This window comes from Puma concolor, chromosome A1, assembly GCF_028749965.1.
Source record: "Puma concolor isolate L17-30 chromosome A1, mPumCon1.1.hap2, whole genome shotgun sequence".
NCBI classification, from domain to species: domain Eukaryota; kingdom Metazoa; phylum Chordata; class Mammalia; order Carnivora; family Felidae; genus Puma; species Puma concolor.
The window spans coordinates 111978981-112001184 of record NC_141667.1 but is presented as its reverse complement, the minus strand read 5'-3'; the positions used below and the strand labels follow the sequence as shown (position 1 = coordinate 112001184).

At 36.2% G+C, this 22204-nt stretch overlaps 1 protein-coding gene across 4 annotated transcripts in view; it reads right to left on the bottom strand.

The window, feature by feature from the left end:
* The window catches only part of ERCC8 (ERCC excision repair 8, CSA ubiquitin ligase complex subunit), a 64235-nt gene that overhangs the window by 1798 nt on the left and 40233 nt on the right, over positions 1-22204 (bottom strand). For all 4 annotated transcript variants that reach the window (XM_025924389.2, XM_086700244.1, XM_086700249.1 and 1 more), the window contains 2 exons: positions 14342-14539; positions 7497-7577 (listed from right to left, as the gene is read on the bottom strand). In XM_025924389.2, coding sequence (XP_025780174.1) covers positions 7497-7577; positions 14342-14539 — 279 coding nt within the window. The remainder of the gene's footprint in view (positions 1-7496; positions 7578-14341; positions 14540-22204) is intronic.

The window sequence follows — 22204 nt, the reverse complement described above, 5'->3', positions numbered from 1 at the left end:
TTATTTATTTTTGAGAGAGTGAGCAGGGGAGGGGTGGAGAGAGAGGGAGACACAGAATCTGACAGCTCCAGGCTCCAAGCTATCAGCACAGAGACTGATGCGGGGCTCGAACTCACGAACCGTGAGATCATGACCTGAGCCAAACTTGGATGCTTGACTGAGCAACACAGGTGCCCCGTGAAGAAAGTTTTTGAATAGCAAACTTCCTATTCTGGGGCAAATGACTCAAGGGCTTTAAGAAGGTCTCATTTTTTTTGAGTATCTGGGTACTATGAACCAAATTTGTGTCTTATTCTGCAGCTTTTACATTTGCTACAAGTGTGTTCAGACCCCAAACCCAATAATGTATTAGCACCAAGGCTACTCTTAAATAATTTGAGATAGTGCCTTGTACAACATACAGCAATGTTTTATGTTAAGAGCAACCCCTGTGTCTAAGCATGCTCATCACCTTTTTGATATGATGACTTAGAATCTTATAATTTAAACAATGATAACAGTAGAAAAGTGAACATTTCCAGTAAATTCCCCAAGTATCAGTCAGGATAGTTAGAAAATGACATATTAATTTAAGTATTCTTTATGGCTGTTAAAGCTATAGATCAGAATCTATTACTAAACCTAATGTTTGCTATTGTCACCATTATTAAACCTTATGTTGGCTAACATCACTTAGTTGTATAAACAAAATTCCATTATATCTCAAATGTCCAGATAAAAAAACTATTGCCAAACCTCAGCTATCTATCAGCAGTCCACTGATATGCAGTCAATGATTGTAACACACTGAAGTCTGTTCATTTATTTTTTCATACAAATGTTCACGGAATTTCCTATCTTCCTAGGTTTATAATTTAACTATTAAGTTAGGTTGTTTAGTGAGTGTTAATTTAAAGATGTATATCTCTTAACTATAGAGAACAAACTGATGGTTACCAGAGGGTGGATGCAGGGATGGGTGAAATAGGTGAAGGGGATTAAAAGTACACTTATCATGATGAGCAATGAGGAATATATTGTTCCTCAATAGAATTGTTGAATCACTATGTTGTACGCCTGAAACTAACATAACACTGTATGTTAACTATACTGGAACTAAAATTTAAAAAATAAAGATGTATTGTCCTTGGGGGTTAGATGATTTCTTCTCCCCTACTCTATCTTTAGAAGTCTTTAACTCTGCCTTAGATATGTCCCCAAAATGTCCCTTAGTGGATAAGTCACACAAAGGTCATGCCTCCTAACTCTACTATGGAAGCCCAAGATATAACTTATTAGATATTTAAATTTCATTTGAAGACTCAAGAGAGATGCAAAATTACATTTTATTGTAAGTTATTGTTATTACAGTGAACAAAGAAGCGAAAATAATTACGTGAAAATTGAAATGAAATACTGATCAATTTTGATAAATACTGTACTACTACACAAATACTATAAATTTTACTGTTTATAGTAGTAAAGGATAATATAAATGCATTACAGTACTATCATTACAGTTACATTTTATTGCTAGAAACATCAAAATTAGACACACTTGTAATTAAAAGCTATAGTATAAATGTTGTATATAGATATGGTACCCATATTATTGTTTGGGACTCACAGATGCAGTATAGCTACCATCTATTATTTAAGTTTTCTCTATAACATCTGCTAGTGGATATCCTTTCCATGCTTGAACATATCCACCTCAACCTCACCAGGTTGCCTGTTCTACTGACAGATCGTTGTAAATGTTATGGAGATAGAAAACCATGATTTAGAGTGGATCTAGTCCAGGTGCAAGTAATGGAAAAGGAGAAGAAAACCAAACCTTACATCTACCCCATATACACCTTGATATATTCTAAATTTCTTATTGGTCATTACTGGAAATCCTTTACAGAGTACAGGGCTGTCTATGTCAGCAAGTGATTTTATAGTCACCCCTGAAAAACAGGACTTTGAACTATGTAAGTCCACTTATATGCAGATTTTTTTTGATAAATACAGTACAGTATTGTTCTGTTTTTTTTTAGTTTATTTTGAGACAGTGCATGGGAGGGGCAGAGAAGGAGAGCGAGAGAGAGAGAGAGTTCCAAGCAGGCTCTGCACTGTCAGTGTGGAGCCCAATGTGGGATTCAAACTCATGAACTGTGAGATCATGACCTGAGCTAAAATCAAGAGTCAGATGCTCAACCGACTAAGCCACCCAGGTGCCTCAATCAGTACAATATTGTAAATGTATTTTCTCTTCCTTATGATTTTCTTAAAAGCATTTTATTCTCTCTAGCTTACTTTATTGTAAAAATACAGTTTATTATACATATACAAAATACATGTTAACTGACCGTTTTATGTTATGGGTAAGGCTTCCGATCAACACTTGTCTATTAGTAGATAAGCTATGAAGGACTCAAAAGTTACATAAGGATTTTTAATTGCATGGGGGTGTGTGTCAGTATCTGAATCCCCCTGATTGTTTAGGGTCAACTGTATATATCTATAAAGTGGTAAATAAAACATCTATGTACTGTGTGCTATCAAAATAAAGTAAGATTCTTTAAAAATTTTTTTAAATGTTTATTTCTTTTCGATAGAGAGAGATATAGTGTGAGCAGGGGAAGGGCAGATAGAGAAGGAGAGACACAAAATCCAAAGCAGGCTCCAGGTTCTGAGTTTATAGCACAGAACCCCACCCGGATCTCACGAACTGTGAGATCATGACCTAAGCTGAACTTGGATGCTTAACCAACTGAGCCACCCAGGTACCCCAAAATACAAAATCAATGTACAGAAATCAGTTGCATTTCTATATACCAATAATGAAATAACAGAGAAATCAAGAAATCGATCCCATTTACAACTGTACCAAGAACCATAAAATACCTAGGAATAAACCTAACCAAAGATGTAAAAGATATGTACGCTGAAAACTATGGAAAACTTATGAAAGAAACTGAATACACAAAGATATGGAAAAACATTCCATGATCATGGATTGGAAGAACAAATATTGTTAAAATGTCAATACTACCCAAAGCAATCTACACATTCATTGCAATCCCAATCAAAATTGCACTGGCATTCTTCTCAAAGCTAGAACAAACAATTCTAAAATTTGTATGGAACCAGAGAAGACCCTGAATAGCCAAAGTAATGTTGAAAAAGAAAACCAAAATGGGAGGCATCACAATCCCAGACTTCAGCCTCTACTACAAAGCTGTAATCATCAAGACAGTATAGTATTGGCACAAAAACACATAGACCAATGGAACAGAATACAGAACCCAGAATTGGACCCACAAATGTACGGCCAACTAATCTTTGACAAAGCAGGAAAGAATATCCAAAGGAAAAAAGACAGTCTCTTTAACAAATGGTGCTGGGAGAACTGGACAGCAACATGCAGAAGAGAAAGTGGACCACTTTCTTACACCATGCACAAAAATAAACTCAAAATGGATGAAAGACCTAAATGTGAGACGAAACCACCAAAACCCTAGAGAAGAAAGCAGGCAACAATCTCTTTGACCTCAGCTGCAGCAATTTCTTGCTCGACACGTCTCCAAAAGCAAGGGAAATAAAAGCAAAAATGAACTATTGGGACCTCATCAAGACAAAAAGCTTCTGCACTGCAAAGGAAACAATTAACGAAACTAAAAGGCAACGGATGGAATGGGAGAAAATATTTGCAAATGACGTATCAGATAAAGGGCTAGTATCCAAAATCTATAAAGAATTTACCAAACTCAACACCCAAAAAACAAATAATCCAGTGAAGAAATGGGCAGGAGACATGAATAGACACTTTTCCAAAGAAGACATCCAGATGGCAAACAGACATATGAAAAGATACTCAACATCACTCATCATCAGGGAAATTCAAATCAAAACCACATTGAGATACCACCTCACACCGGTCAGGGGGCGAAAATTAACAACTCAGGAAACAACAGATGTTGGCTAGGAGGTGGAGAAAGGCTAACCCTCTTGCACTTTTGGTGGGAATGCAAACTGGTGCAGCTGCACTGGAAAAGAGTATGAAGGTTCCTCAAAAAATTAAAAATAGATCTACCCTATGACCTAGCAATAGCACTACCAGGAATTTATCCAAAGGACACAGGAGTGCTGATTCACAGGGGCAGATGTACCCCAGTGTTTATAGCAGCACTTTCAACAATAGCCAAATTATGGAAAGAGCCCAAATGTGCATCAACCAATGAATGGATAAAGAAGACATGGTTTATATATACAATGGAATACTACTTGGCAATGAGAAAGAATGAAATCCTGCCATTTGCAACAATGTGGATGGAACTAGAGGGTATTATGCTAAGTGAAATAAGTCAGAGAAAGAAATAGATCATATGTTTTCACTCATATGTGGAACTTGAGAAACTTAACAGAAGACCTTGGGGGAAGGGGAAAAAATAGTTACAGAGAGGAAGGAAGGTAAACCATAAGAGACTCTTAAATACAGAGAACAAACTGAGGGTTGATGGAGTGGGGGGTAAGGAGAGGGGAAAATGCGTAATGGGCACTGAGGAGGGCATTTGTTGGGATGAGCACTGGATGTTGTATGGAAGTGATGAATTACGGGAATATACCCCCAAAACCGAGAACACACTGTATGCACTGTACGTTAGCTAACTTGACAATAAATTATATTAAAAAAATAAATAAGCAAACAAACAAACAAACTTAAAAAAATAAAGTATGATTCTTGATGAGAGGTCAGATTTAAACTATAATGTAGCCACCTTATAGGTCTTAGGCAGGGAAAAATGGTTAGGAGTTATATAGGCTTGCCTTGACCATGACCAAGTTTCAGGAAGAGGGCAAAAGGAAGGCAGAGTACTCAGAATATAAAAAACAACCTGCCACTTAAATAATACATTAATCTATGCTTAAGATCATAAAACCTGTCTCTATTACCCAATGCCCTCCAATTTCTTATGGTAGCTAAATTCCTCCTCTATTTTGGATATCAGAAGAAATACCTCTAACATGTTGGTTGATAGGGAAATAAATCTAATCTCAAGGGTGGATTTGAAAGAAACTGAAGAACAATCTGCTTCATGATTCTGGTATTTGGTGATATCGTAAACCTGTCCCTGATCCATAATGGATGGCAGAACAGGGATTCAAACCCAGTTACCAGTATTATTATTAGTTTACCTAAAAGTGAAGACTAAGTGAGTGTGTGTGTACGTATGTGTGTCTGTGTTCTGTTTTGAAGCATATTACTGCACATTTCTTGGAAACTGAGGCATCATTTATTTGATAGCTGAGATACAAACACTTAAAAATATGAGTTAAATAGTAAATACACATGTGAGGAGTAGGTTTTGGTGAAGATGGACTTCTCCTGGGATCTGCATCATGATCACAGTCATGTGCTACCTACATTCACAGGAATCTTTTGAACTAAAGTTTTGTGAAAATAATCTTAGACATACCATTTTATGAAAATGATGTCTACCTTAAAGCGTATAAACAGATTTTAAAAGACAAGGTTTTATTGCTCTAAAACTAAAATATAAGGCTAACTTGTTTTTCGGGCATCTCTATTTGCTTTCCTACTTCAGTTTAATTTCCCATATGCAAAAATCCTTCTAGATGAGGACTTCAAACTATCACTACAACTACACAGTAAGAAATAAATAAGCCACCAGAGGCAAAGACTACCTTCATAAATTAAGCAATTTAGTTTTCTTCTAATATCCTTTCTCCATATGTAAGTCATAGATTTAATTTATTTTTATTGTTTTCATTTGGTAAATGATTGTTATACTTCCTAACATAGGCTGTAGTGTTTTAACTTGGATTTAATGTACACAGTAATTCCCAAACAGCAGGACACAGCAATTAAATAATGCAAAATAAATGGCTAAACCAAAGTATTTGGCCATATAAGCTTGCTACAGAAGAGCATCCAGTCATTTAAAAGCAGCTGTACACTAAAACTAATCAAAGCCATAATAAACCAAATTAGACATGTGGTGAAATCTGACAATATCCATACAGCATTTGGCCAGGTGCTTGAAGATTCATCATTGCATTTTTCTTCTCTTTCATTTGGATTAGGGCCAAAAGAAAATAATTCACAGGCTTTCCACTGCAGTAACCAAAGCAGTTGCAAATTTAGGTATGAAATATATTTTTCAATAGCTGCTAAATGGCATCAACTACCCCCATAAAAACTCATTTCCATGTGATTTTTGGAGAGTCATGTTTTCATAAAGGAACTAAATATATGAAAGATATTTTCAGAATTTTAAACTTGTTTTATCAATAACTTTCATCTCCATTTAGGATGCTTTGTTTTTATACTATGACTTGGTAAGATTAAGTCAAGGTGTTTCTAACTGAATTATTTATATTTTAATCTTTAAAACATTATATACGTAAATGTTGGTTTTAGATATCTAACTTCTTATATCCTAAAACTTAAGATAAACAGGGATGATTAACAGTGCTTAGTAAAAGAATCTTTGGTGGGAAAGATATCACTTTTGGACAGCGTAATACAGAGTAAAAAAAATACAGAAGCTACTACCTAAGACCAGGGAGCATGTCCTATTCATCTTTGTTTACGTACTGCATTTTTTAAAAGTTAATTAATTTATTTAGAGGAAGAGAGAGCATGCACATGCGAATGCACACAAGCGGGGGAGGGGCTTATGTGACATAGGGGTTGAAGTGAACATAGAAAAATCCCAAGCAGATTCCACACCATTGGTGCAGAGCATGATGCGGGGCTTCAACTCATGAACTGTGAGATCATGACCTGAGCCAAGATCAAGAGTTGGAGGCTTAATCGACTGTGCCATCTAGGCATCCCTACCTACTACATTTTATTCCCATGATCATAGGTCATATTTATACCAATTTATACTACTAACAGACTGCTCTTAGGAGTGTAAGTTGGTAAAATTTGAGAGTGTGAATAAAGAGGCTTAAAAATGTTGTATATGGTAACTCAAGACATAAAATCTACTTCTAGGAATTTATCCAAATAAGCAATCAGAAATATAAACAATTTATGAACAGATATTTACCTTGATTTGTTTATAATTATTAAAAGAAATGTATCCTAATATGTAAATATTTAAGTAAATTGTGATATATAGATGAAAGCATGCTATATTATTAAAAAAAATTTACAAAGAGTTATTAATGACATGGAAAAAAGACTCATTATTGAGTGAAGTAGAATGCCAAGTCCTATATCCAAGTATATTAACTATGTTTAAAAAAAAACACATATGCATAGGGAAAAAAACAATGAAATAAATGAAAGTTTTAATAGTAATTCAATTTTAGAAATTTATGTCATTCTTTCAATATTTTTCTGGATTTTCCAAATGTGTTATAACAGGCAAATTATTTTCACAGTCTGAAAACAGCAAGAAATACCTTAAAAGTTTCTCTCATATGAACTAAATTAATAAAACTACCTTCTTTATGATTTACAAGTCACTGTATAAGTTGTATAAATATGACTTTACCTCATCATTATCAGGAACTGGTTCATATAAGGATGGAACCCAAGCAAGTATATTGCAGTCTCTGCTACCACTATAAAGTTCCTGTAACACAGAGAGGAAACGTGATTGTGGGTCCATTTAAAGCTGGTGCCAATCTGAAATGAACTACATCATTTAAATAATTAATTCTTACGTTAGACCATTTAGATTAATTGTATTTCTACTCCCCAAAGAAAGTGAGCTGATGCCCTTTGTTTGCTTACTTAAGATGCAGTAAAGCCGTGTTCTGTATTTTAAAATATTGTTAGGATATGTCAGAGCTTGCTAATGTGAAAATTTCACAAGAAGATTCAACAACCTAGTGGTTTTTATCAATCATAGTATTCATTTATTTCAAGTGTCAGAGTAGAAAGAGGAAAAAAAATGGAATTAAGAGTTTGTCCTTCTCTGCTAACAAATGAATTTTAATAAGGACATCAATAAAGAAACCATATGAGTTTCTAACTAATAGGCCAGAAGTTCACAAAAAATATTATTTAGCTCATTATTTAGCTGCCTAACTAGCTACTGTTCAACAGAAGAGCTTTAAGAACAACATGCCATGCTTATTGAGAAGTTTCTTTTATAAGGGAAAGCTTGGGCTGATGCACAGTCTGTCAATGTCTTTATGAATATGCTGTTTACACACGCCTGAACAATGTTCATTCCCTTCCCCAAAAGAACTTAAAGAATGGGGCGCCTGGGTGGCTCAGTGGGTTAAGCATCCGACTTTGGCTCAGGTCATTACCTCATGGTTCATGAGTTTGAGCTCCATGTTGGGATCTGTGCTCACAGCTCAGAGCCTGGAGCCTGCTTCTGATTCTGTGTCTCCCTCTCTTTATGCCCCTCCCCTTCTCATGCTTTCTCTCACTCAAAAATAAATAAAAACATTAAAAAAAATTTAAGAACTTAAGGAATGTCATATTGCTAGTACTAAAAACATTCCTATGGGGCAGTGAAATAGATACTCTCATATAAAGATGGTATAAATTGGCATGATCTTTTTGGAGAAGGGAATCTCAATACATGTCAAAAGTTTTTGTATGCATTTCTAAATTTTTTTTAACATTTATTTATTTTTGAGAGACAGAGAGAGACAGAGCACGAGGAGAAGAGGGAGACACAGAATCCAAAGCAGGCTCCAGCTCCGAGCTGTCAGCACAGAGCCTGACGCAGGGCTTGAACTCACAAACTGCGAGATCATGACCTGAGCTGAAGTCATTCGCTTAACTGACTGAGCCACCCAGATTCCCCTGTATGTGTTTCTAAGAAGTCATGCCAAAGACATGCATGAAACTCAAGGATATTAGCAGTATTATATTTAAATAACAAAATATGGAAATAAATGTCCAAGAGTAGGGTAACGGTTTATATATAAATTTATGTTGCATTCATAAGATGGGATATTATATAACCATTACATTTGCTTTTATTTTTTTTAATTTACATCCAAATTAGTTAGCATATAGCACAGCAATGATTTTAGGAGTAGATTCCTTAACACCCCTTACCCATTTAGCCCATCCTCCTTCCCATACCCCCTCCAGTAACCCTCTGTTTGTTCTCCATATTTATGAGTCTCTGATGTTTTATACCTCTCCCTGTTTTTATATTATTTTTGTTTCCCTTCCCTTATGTTCATCTGTTTTGTCTCTTAAAGTCCTCATATGAGTGAAGTCATATGATTTTTGTCTTTCTCTGTCTAATTTCACTTAGCATAATACCCCCCAGTTCCATCCACGTAGTTGCAAATGGCAAGATTTCATTCTTTTTGATTGCTGAGTAATACTCCATTGTGTGTGTGTGTGTGTGTATACACACACACACACACACACACACACACACACACACACACACACACATCTTCTTTATCCATTCATTCATCGATGGACATTTGGGCCCTTTCCATACTTTGGCTATTGTTGATAGTGCTACTATAAACACTGGGTGCACGTGTCCCTTCGAAACAACACACCTGTAGCCCGTGGATAAATACCTAGTAGTGCAATTGCTGGGTCGTAGGGTAGTTCTATTTTTAGTTTTTTGAGGAACCTCCATACTGTTTTCCAGAGTGGCTGCACCAGCTTGCATTCCCACCAACAATGCAAAAGAGATCCTCTTTCTCTGCATTCACCAACATCTGTTGTTGCCTGAGTTATTAATGTTAGCCATTCTGACAGGTGTCAGGTGGTATCTCATTGTGGTTTCCATTTGTATTTCCCTGATGATGAGTGATGTTGAGCATTTTTTCATGTGTCAGTTGGCCATCTGAATGTCTTCTTTGGAGAAGTGTCTATTCATGTCTTTTGCCCATTTCTTCACTGGATTCTTTGTTTTTTGGGTGTTGAATTTGATAAGTTCTTTACAGATTTTGGATACTAACCCTTTATCTGATACGTCATTTGCAAATATCTTCTCCCATTCTGTCGGTTGCCTTTCAGTTTTGCTTATTGTTTCCTTCAATGTGCAGAAGCTTTTTATTTTGATGAGGTCCCAGTAGTTCATTTTTGCTTTTGTTTCCCTTACCTCCGGAGACAAGAGGCAAGAAGTTGAGTAAGTTGAGTAAGAAGTTGCTGTGGCCAAGATCAAAGAGGCTTTTGCCTGTTTTCTCCTCGAGGATTTTGATGGCTTCCTGTCTTACATTGAGGTCTTTCATCCATTTTGAGTTTATTTTTGTGAATGGTGTAAGAAAGTGGTCCAGGTTCATTCTTCTGCATGTCACTGTCCAGTTTTCCCAGCATCATTTGCTGAAGAGACTGTCTTTATTCCATTGGATATTCTTTCCTGCTTTGTCAAAGATTAGTTGGCCATAGGTTTCTGGGTCCATTTCTGGGTTCTCTATTCTCTTCTATTGATCTGAGTGTCTGTTCTTGTGCCAGTACCATACTGTCTTGATGATTACAGCTTTGTAGTATAGCTTGAAGTCCGGGATTGTGATGCCTCCTGCTTTGGTTTTCTTTTTCAAGATTGCTTTGGCTATTCAAGGTCTTTTCTGGTTCCATACAAATTTTAGGATTGTTTGTTCTAGCTGTGTGAAGAATGCTGGTGTTATTTTGATAGGCATTGCATTGAATATGTAGATTGCTTTGGGTAGTATTGACATTTTAACAATATTTGTTCTTCCTCCAATACATTTGCTTTTTAAGAACATTTAACAACATGGGCAAATATTCAGTATCAACAGGCAAAAGGAGGATATAAACCAAAGAGTCATAGTGTGAGGGAAAAAAACTAGATGGACCTTCCACCAGGTATGCTTTGATTTTTCATTGAAGTAACCCTGAAAAAATTTTAAAAAGGGAATGGTGGTGGAAGAAGTCCTATCCCAATTATGCAAACATTTCTAATAGTAAACTTTTTTCCTGCTCTGCTGGTGCAATTATTTATTTTTTTTTTATTATTGTTCATCTTAAAAACTATTTGAAGCATGATACAATTAATATTTTTCTAAAAAAAGAGGAAAGTTGCTAGATAAAAGGAAAATAAGATAATAAAATTATTATAGGAAATATAAATGTAAAAATATTAAAGTAAATTAGATTTAGCTGTACATTATCAAACTTCCCAAAGGGAACAAAATTCTATAGACTGCATTGTTAAATCTAGAATATATAGTTACACTAATTGTGGATGATGCAAAGATATTTTCAAATGTTCAGTGCCCTTGATCAATTTAATTTCCTGAGAAGGCAAGACACACACACACACACACACACACACACACACACACACACACTCTCACACACACACACCTCTAAGGTAACTTGGTCAGATAAGTTTACAAGGCAATATGTGGTTAAGTATTGCCACACTGGTACAAAGGAAATTCTGTAGATGTTCAAAGAAGAGAGCTTACAAGAGGTAGCACTTAAATTAGAATGACTAATAAAGACTTCAATTAAATGGAAAAAATTTGAAATACCGAAGTTTTGGGGATAAGTGTAGGTATTCATTTGGGAAATTAGATTAAAAAAAAAAACTCAACATGTGAGACTAACTTGACAACCAGTCCTGTCAATCCTCAACAGTTGAGTATATATTTCCTTTGAATAAAGAGATTCTCCTATACAATTACAATGTATCCAGCAAAATATAAAAATTCACCATGTATTACTGCCAGCTAATTCTTAGACTCCTTTCAAGTTTCATCAATTGTCTGAATAAATGTCCTTTATAGCAGAAGGGTCCAGATTAAAATCACATGCTACACTTGGTTGTGATGTCTTCTAACTTTCCTTCAGTCTGGAATAGTTCTTCACTCTCCCCATTGGCTTTCCTGGCATTGACAAATTTGAAGATACACACCAGTTATTTTGTGGAATGTCCTTCAAATTTTCTTGTTTCCTCATGCTTAAATTCAGGTGATGCAGCTTTGTCAGTACTATCACAGAAGGAATATCATGTACCTGGGTTACTAATTTTGATTATTTAATTAAGGTAATATATGTCAGGCTTCTTCAAGATAAAAGTACACATTTTACCTTTGCAATTAATATTTTGCAGGGAGGTACTCTGGGACTATGGCAATATCCCACTCCCCATTAGAATTCCAATTTATTAGTTTACTTACTTATACCTGAATGGATTCATGGATTCCTATTTTAGTCAATGGGTAAAATCCGTTATTATCATTATCTATTTTGATGTTACATATATCTTCTTAGATTTTTATATTTATGATCGAATTACTGTAAATATCAATTTTGTCTTCAGATAGTAAATTCTGTATAATATTTAATTTGGAAAAGGGTTCTGCTGCTAAATAGATGCAAAGTATTATCCTATTTTATTTTTGAGACTTATAATTATTTTCCTTTTCAAAAATCATAATAGATATAATGGGATAAGAGTTGGAAGCTTTCTGATATGGTGCAATGATTCAAATAGGAGTGTGCAACACCTAGAGAAATGGTATTAGGAGGCAACTTGCCTCAGGTTCCTGGGTGTCCCAGCTTGTCTCAGCTATTCCAGGAACTGGTGGGCATCAGTATCTTGGCACACTTCTAGTCCATTATAGGCACACCTGTTAGGAAGTTCTGATTTGGCGGAAAGCAATAATTTATAGTCAGGATACCCAGTTTAAAATCTTAGCTGTATCTCTATGTGGCTCTGCACAAGAACAGAGGTATAGTATTCTAAGAATTTCTTTGAATAGATAACCATGCTCTATGAATAATTACTTTCAGCTTGGGGCAAGTCATGTCACTTCTCTGGTGTTTTAGTCTTCTTTCAGAAGTAAAACTAAATTAGAGCAGCACTAATGACAAAAGCCAAAGTATGGAAAGAGTCCAAATTTCCATCAGCAAATGAATGGATAAAGAAGATGTGGTGTATATATATATATATATATATATATATATATATATATATATATACACACACACTGGAGTATTACTTGGAAATCAAAAAGAATGAAATCTCGCCATTTGCAACAATGCGAATGGAACTAGAGGGTATTATGAAAAGTGAAATAAGTCAGAGAAAGACAAATATCATATGACTTCACTCATGAGGAATTTAAGATATAAAACAGATGAACATTAGGGAAGGGAAGCAAAAAGAATATAAAAACAGGGAGGGAGACAAAACATAAGAGACTCTTAAATACAGAGAACAAACAGGGTTGCTGGAGGGGCTGTAGGTGGAGGGGATGGGCTAAATGGGTAAGGGACATTAAGGTAGACACTTGCTGGGATGAGCACTGGGTGTTATACATTGGGGATGAATCACTCGAATCTACTCCTGAAAACATTGCACTATATGCTAACTAACTTTGATGTAAATTAAAAATAAAAAAATAAAAAAGTAAAAATATTTAACTCTTACATCAGGATACTGACCAATCAGAAGAGATAATAGCCATAGAGTGAGAGCAGGGTCCTGAAGGTCCCTGTTAGTTGCTGGGCTGAGGTATAATCTAGGAGGCCTCAGGAGAGGGGGTGAAGCTAGAGGCCACCTAGGGGGCTTGGTGCAACAGCTCTTTAACAAACAGTAAGATATGTATTTGAATATTTTAATACTGGCTATTGGCATACTGATGTGTGCTGGCTGAAAAATAAGCACTGTGTCAGACACAAATTAAGTAATGAATAAACGATTAAGAGCTTTACCAGGTGATAAAATCCTTCCTAGCTCTAATAATCCATAATGTTCATTATATCAGTATTTAATTCTCATGAGCCTCAATTTCTTTACCTACAAAATAGGGAAAATACCAATATTCTTGCTCTATAAGAGACTCACTTAAAAGGAACACAGGAGGTAATCTGCGCAAATATTCTCTGAAAAAAATAACCTGATTCCTTGGTAAGATGAAAGAAAAAGGTCAGGATGTTAAAACAAACATCCATAGGTTTTTAAGCATAGGTATTTAAGAAATTATGTAAATTGCATCAACTCAAAAGCAATCTGACTAGCCCCCGGCAGAAAATAAAAGAAAATCTGAGACAGATTCACATATACATAAATCAAGATACAAAAACTATATTTTGCGATTAGACACGTAGTATTACAGCTTTTCCCAAAAGACTGCCTGTAAGACATTATTTTAATTTGCTAGAGATTTTCATCTGCCAAATAAATGGAGCCCATATGCAGAAGAAAAGACTTATTTCAGTCAAGTTGCACAATATTATATTGACTCATACAAATATCCCATACTATCTAAAAATTTATCCTATATTATCCTCTATTACATAAACCCTAGCTCAAATATGGATTAAAAGTATAATTCCTCAGACTGAAATTACAATTTACTCTTTTATATACAACTAGCCTAGCAAGCTAGCTAACTGAACATTTTAAATTCCCTTAAGTAACATTCTTACCTGGAAATGAGACTGAAATACACAGCAGTCAACACTTTTATAATGTCCCTTAAGCATAGTTATCTGTTCTCCTGAGTAAATTGTATAAACAGCAATGGTGCTACCATATGGCACGAAAACAAATTCTGAACTGCAGCCATCGGAGACAGTGAATTTCAATGCTTTTCTACTGTCATTACAAACTTTTCCATAGTTTACCTGTAGGATGTAAAATCATAGCATTACTCATTTCTTAAATCTGAATTAAAAAGACAACAAAGACTAGAAGAAATATTTACTTAAAATATTATAACATACAACAGAAAGGGTTGTATTAAATCTAAAGAAAATGATCAATGTCCTAATAGAAACAAGGGCCAATGACATAAATGTACATTTCATATAAGAGGAAAATACAAATAGTAAAAAAAAATTCACAAAATCAAAGAATCACAAATTCTGTTCTGTTAAGCCAGAACAGAAATAAAATGCAAATTAAGGCAACCTTGAATAATCATTTTATGATTTAGCAAACATTTCCAGAAACTATGAACTAGGGGTGCCTGGGTGGCTGAGTTAGTTGAGCGTCCGACTTCAGCTCAGGTCATGATCTTGCAATCTGTGAGTTTCAGCCCCACTTTGGGCTCTGTGCTGACAGCTCAGAGCCTGGAGCCTGCTTCAGATTCTGTGTCTCCCTCTCTCTCTGCCCCTCCTCTGCTCATGCTCTGTCTGTCTCCCTCTCTCTCAAAAAATAAATATACATTAAAACAATTAAAAAAAAAAAGAAACCACAAAATACTGCATACTGTTACAAGTGAGATAAACATGTTGGTGGCGCTGTAATTAGGCTATTTCTTCTAAAAGGCCAAACAATTTATTATGCAACAAAATACAAAATGTTTTTTATGGGGGGTGGGGTGGGGAATCACCTTTTTATTTTAAAACATTTTTTTAACGTTTTATTTATTTTTGAGAGAGAGAGAGAGCAAGCAGGGGAAGGGTAGAGAGACAGAGAGCAGCAAAGGGGCAGAGAAAGAGTGAGACAGAGGATCCGAAACAGGCTCCATGCAAATAGCAGAAGGCCAGATGTGGGGCTTAAGCCCAGAAACTGTGAGATCATGACTTGAATCGAAGTCTCACACTTAACTGACTGAGCCACCCAGGTGCCCCTATTTCAAAACATTTTTAATTGTGGTAAAGTACATACAGCATAAAATTTGCCATCTTAACCATGTTTAAGTGTACAGTTAAGTGACATTACATTCACATTCTTTTTAAATTTTTTTTTTCAACGTTTATTTATTTTTGGGACAGAAAGAGACAGAGCATGAACGGGGGAGGGGCAGAGAGAGAGGGAGACACAGAATCGGAAACAGGCTCCAGGCTCTGAGCCATCAGCCCAGAGCCTGACGCGGGGCTCGAACTCCCGGACCGTGAGATCGTGACCTGGCTGAAGTCGGACGCCCAACCGACTGTGCCACCCAGGCGCCCCTTACATTCACATTCTTGTGCAAGCATCATCATCAATCTCTAGAACTCTTTCATCTTGCAAAACTGAAATTCTGTACCCATTAAGCAAGAAAGATATTCTTACCCTTTGACCAAGAAACTACTCCTGGGAATTTATCTTAGGGAAATAATTAAACAGCAAAAACCTATATGCCCAGAGGAATTCAAGGCAGCATTATCTAGAATGGCAAAATAACCAAAAATAGATGTAAATCCCTAATAATGTTATAACAAATCTTCAGTTTATATAGTAATTAAAAACCATAATTATGAAAATTATGCCGGAAATAAGGATAAAACTAATGTGTAAAAAAAGCAGAGAACACAGTGTGTATACAACTGCAACTCTATATAAACAATTATGGATTTAGGACAATAAAAATTCTGCAACTATATGCCAAAGGTGCAAACCCAACTCAGCTCCTATCCCAATCCTACTGTACTAGAATCCTCATGTTAACAAGATCCCTGGGTGACCTATAGGCTCATCAAAATGTGAGAAGCTTTGGGCTAAAGAAATTGATAGTCAGGGGGCACCTGGGTGGCTCAGTCGGTTAAGTGTCCGACTTCGGCCTGGATCATGATCTCATGGTTCGTGAGTTCAAGCCCCACGTCGGGCTCTGTGCTGACAGCTTGGAGCCTGGAGCCTGCTTCAGATTCTGTATCTCCCTCTCTCTCTGCCTCTCCCCAAACACTCACTCGCTCTCACTCTCTCTCTCAAAAATAAATAAAAAATAAACATTAAAAAAAAAGAAATTGATAGGTTTACTTCCTGCTGATAATTTAGATTTAGCAGTTTAGGGTAGGTATAAAATGAGTAGCTAATCATTTGAGAATTATGAGCATGAAGATCACCTATGTCTCCCTTTCCTATAGTTAATACTAGGGTTTAGACAGTAATTTACCTTTTCCTCTTTTCAGAAAGGTTAGTTGGGAGTGAGTGAGTGAGTGAGTGTGTGTGTGTGTGTGTGTGTGTGTGTGTGTGTATACTTCTATATTAACAAATACTGAGGTGCAAATGGACATGTGCTGATAATGTGTGGATACCACACTTGCCTCACCCACCCTTCAGGTTCACATGTGACAGAGATGAGCATACACCTTCAGCTATCCCACCACAGCAGTGGCAAAATGAAACATTAGAATATTAAACTTATAGTCTGGAGACCTGGGTTGTAGAAACCCACTCCATTACCCAACCCCCCTGTCACCTTTTCTTTCTCTCTCTCTCTCTTTTTTTTCTTTTTTTGCCCATTATGAGTAATGATAATGAATGATTATAATGATAATGAATGATTATAATGGAGGCTAATGAATGATTTAGCCTCCAAGTTTCATTACTCTAATCTGTTAAATAGAAATAACATCATTTACCAGAGTTACTGTGAAAAACCAGATGAAATAACACATATGAGAACACCTAGAACATAAAGGTATCCAGTTAAGTCCCTAGATTTATTAATTCCTATATATATTTAAAAGTACAACATTCTCTCATTTGTGTCTTTGATCATATAGGTGCAATGGTTCATAGAATATAGTGTCATTCTACAAATAGTTGCATGTATAGAAGGAGTGTGGGGAAAAAAACCACACATCTTCTCAACTACAAACACTCTGTTCCTGCTAGAAAAATTCTGAACTGCTTGACTGTGATGACCTTATTCACATTCATCAGATGACCTACCTAACTATATTCCTTCTCAAATATGAACTGGGAAGTGATGAATGAGGTACGAAGATTGAACCAGCTCTCTGACACATCATTCTTCTTAGGTGTCCCCATTCCAAACCATTCTGCAACTTACTATCCCATCAATCTTCATAAATCACTGCTACGGTCAAATCACTTGTGGACTAAAAATTATCAATATTTTGATACATATTTTGATGATAATTTGGAATTACCAAATTTTCAATACCTGTGGAATAAAGTTCTAATAACAGGTTAAGGAAAGGAGGAATCTATCATTTACTATTGCTTACTATGTGTCATACATTATACTAGGTGACTGTCTAAAGTTCCCATTTTATGACTATGTATGCTTACTATAAAAAGCAATGTTTGATAAATAGCATGATGTCTATTATTATGAAAGTACTGTAGAGGAAGAGGCTACTTTTGGCTATGATGTGTTAAAGGTGATACATACAGACTTTGAAAAGATTTTGATAGGGGAGGATGATATGAGACTTTGGACAGGATGATGGCAAATCCAATTCCCTATCTTATGCATCCCTTTTATTGTTCCAGGAAACATACATCTGGTCACTAAATGAATACCTGTAGCGATACAGACTCCATCACAAGGCAGCTCATTTTATTATTAAACAATGATCAGCATAATCATAATAATGATAGGTAACATTTACTGAACATCAACATTTGCTGTAAATATCAGACAAAGTGCTAAATGTTTTACATGTGTTATTTCATTTAATACTCAAAACAATACTATGAGATAGTCAGCATCTCATAGGTCTTTGGGCCAGCAAATGACAGAATCAGAAAGTGAATCTAGACTACACTAATCAAAAACCACTATGCCACAATGTTGTAAATTATTTTTCCTTCATTCCATTAAGTGATGATCACAATGCATTCTAATATAAGTGAGCACTGGGTACTTGAAGGCATCTAAGCTAGACTAGAGGAGTTAAGGAGAAGTTGTGCCTGAGATGAACCCTGAAATCTGAGAAACAGGACAGGAAGGAGAACAGTATTCCAAAGCAAGGTCTGGAGTTTGTACAGCAGAATGGAAAAGCAAGAGAGCAAGGTATTTTTTAAGACCTCTAAGTAGTTCAGTATGGACAGAGAAAAAAAATGGGAAAGTGGCAAGATGTAAAGCAGGTGAGTTAGCAGATACAACTTATAAAGGCTTTGTGTGCAACGGGCAAAAGCATTCGGTTTTAATAACCTGTAAGCACTGAGGAAACAATGAAAGACTTCCACTGGGAGATAAATTTGGGACAAGTTAGAATGTTAGAGTAATTAAATGGAGTAATCATGAGGGCCCAGAGTGAGGCAGGAAGGGAAGACAGATATGAAAAAAAATGAAGAAGGAAGAACTAAGGGGATGTCTAATTGATTTAATAGGTGGGATAAAGAGCAGGGAAGAATAAAGGATAGATTCCCAGTTTTAGACATTGGTAATAGTGAATGATAATACCAGTATCTAAAACATTCAACACCAGAATAGCTACTATAAATTTTTTGTTCTTTTGCTGTGCCAAAAGCTGTCTCTCTGTAAATTTTCCCTATAAGTACTTGTTACGTTCTCTAAGGCAATGGTTTCCAGAGTACGGTTCACATACCTCAAGAAGCCTGCAAAATAATCCATTAAGGTATTAGAAGAAAACATGAGAATTTCGATTTTTAATCTCATTTTTATTAAAAATAAGAAATTAATCTTTAATTAAACCTAGGTTCACGATAGTATTGTACAGAAGATATAAGTAATAATATATCTACTAGAAGCATGCACTTATATATCTTTTTAAAATTAAAAAAATTTTTTTCCATTGTTTATTTGGTTTTGAGAGACAGAGAGCATGAGTGGGGAGGGGCAAAGGGAGAGGCAGGCACAGAATCTGAAGCAGGCTCCAGGCTCTGAGCTGTCAGCATACCTTAACCAATTGAGCCACCCAGGTGCCCCTGTCTTTTTAAAATTTAATTTTTTAAAAAATATTTTAAGTAAAAATTTCTTCACTTTCTCAGAATCCTTATACATTTTTTTTTAAATTTTTTTTTCAACGTTTATTTATTTTTTTGGGGGGACAGAGAGAGACAGAGCATGAACGGGGGAGGGGCAGAGAGAGAGGGAGACACAGAATCGGAAACAGGCTCCAGGCTCTGAGCCATCAGCCCAGAGCCCGACGCGGGGCTCGAACTCCCGGACCGCGAGATCGTGACCTGGCTGAAGTCGTACGCTTAACCGACTGCGCCACCCAGGCGCCCCGAATCCTTATACATTTAATACTGCTTATAATTTATCACAAGAATTATTTCCCAAAAATGTTACTCACAGCTGGATTGAAAGAGTGGAAAATGTGACAATGTGGTTTTTATATACCACATTACAAAACAAAAGCAGCAAAAGCTGTTGAGGTAGGTCCAGAGCCTTTAGTCACAATGGGGAAGAGGTTGAAAAGTATCTCTGAAGAAGCAGAGTATCTAATCCCCAAATCAAAAATAAAGAAAATTACTCAAAGACCACATTAAAAAATAAGCTTCAGGGGCACCAAGGTGGCTTAGTCAGTTAAGCTTCCAACTCATGATTCTGGCTCAGGTCTCATAGTTCTTGAATTTGTGCCCTGAGTCAGGCTCCATGCTCACAGTATGGAGCCTGCTTAAGATTCTCTTTCTCTCCCTCTCTCTGTGCCCCTTCCCTGCTCTTTCTCTCTCAAAATAAATAAACTTAAAAAAAATAAAGATAATAAAAAAATAAGCTTCAGAATTTTCTGAAGAAAACAAATGTATTTACAACCTTAAGGTTAGGAGTAGATTAAATAAACTTTTTTTTTTTTAATTTTTTTTTTCAACGTTTATTTATTTTTTTGGGGGGACAGAGAGAGACAGAGCATGAACGGGGGAGGGGCAGAGAGAGAGGAAGACACAGAATCGGAAACAGGCTCCAGGCTCCAAGCCATCAGCCCAGAGTCTGATGCGGGGCTCGAACTCACGGACCGTGAGATCGTGACCTGGCTGAAGTCGGACGCTTAACCGACTGCGCCACCCAGGCGCCCCATAAATAAACTTTTCTTATTTATGTCTTTTTTCTTGATACTTATTTTTAAGATTTAGAAGTATCTACTGAAGAGCAAAAGGATAATGGAGATGTAAAAGATGAATCCCTCTTAAGAGCAAAAGGGAAGCAAAAAAAAAACAAAGATTTACCTAAAAGATAAAAAATACAGATTCAAAGGGGCACACAAACTCCAATGTTTACAGCACCATTATTAACAATAGCCAAACTATGGAGAAAGCTCAAATTGACTTTCCATTGACTGATAAATGGATAAAGATATGGTACACACGTGCGCGCACACACACACACACACACACACACACACACACAGACAATGGAATATTACTCAGTCATCAAAAAACATGAAATCTTGCCATTTGCAATGACATAGATGGAGCTAGAATGTCCTATGCTAAGCAAAATAAGTCACTCAGAGAAAGACAAATACCACATGATTTCACTCATATGTGTAATTTAAGAAACAAAATAGACATGAGGAGAGGTGGGAGGAAGAGGAGAGAGAAACAAACCATAAGAGACTGTTAACAATTGAGAAAAAAATGAAGGTTGATGGAGGAAGGTGAGTGAGAGATAGACTAGATGGGTGATGGGTACTAAGGAGGAGACTTGTTATGATGAGCACTGTGTGTTGTATGTAAGTGATGAATTATTGAATTCATAAAAGCATACAATGGGTGAAGAGGTTATACCATTAAGAGTACTATCAAAGTATGTCAATGGTACAAATTCTATTGTTGCCGATGGACACAATCCATATATATCATTTTAAAACTAACAAGGGTCCTAATAAGGCAATATGATACAATAAAAACAGTTATTTATGCTATACCTACTATTTAACAGGTACAGCACTACTTTTGACATTCTTTTAGTATCCCTAAAATTATTGTTTAGGTACATAATAACCCTCTTTACAAGATGGAGACACTGAAACTCTTACCATAGTCCTTCATAATGTCACCTTAAACAAACTGACTAATGTCCCAAATTACTAAATAGCAGGACTAAATCTGGTTTCCAATTCTGTCGGACCATGCTTTAAATATTTGAAAACAGCGTGTTTCCTCTGAGAATTGCTTTTCCTGGGATCAATGTCCCCAGTTGTCCTCTGAAGGTGAGTTTCTGGACTACTCTAGTCATCTTGTACTTACATCAAGTCAATTTTAAAATGTATTACATTCTTTTTTTTTTTTTTTCAACGTTTATTTATTTTTGGGACAGAGAGAGACAGAGCATGAATGGGGGAGGGGCAGAGAGAGAGGGAGACACAGAATCGGAAACAGGCTCCAGGCTCTGAGCCATCAGCCCAGAGCCCGACGCGGGGCTCGAACTCACGGACCGCGAGATCGTGACCTGGCTGAAGTCGGACGCTTAACCGACTGCACCACCCAGGCGCCCCTAAAATGTATTACATTCTAAACACACTATTCATGAAATGGACTTGCTAGCAAAAACCTGTAAGGTCTGAGTATCATCTTCAAGGAGAGAAAATGGAATAAAATCATATTAACAATTTTTATATATATACTCAATACCATTTATACTTATCACATTCACCTTTGATGCACATGCCAACCTACCTTTCCAAAGTGACCCTATCACTTCT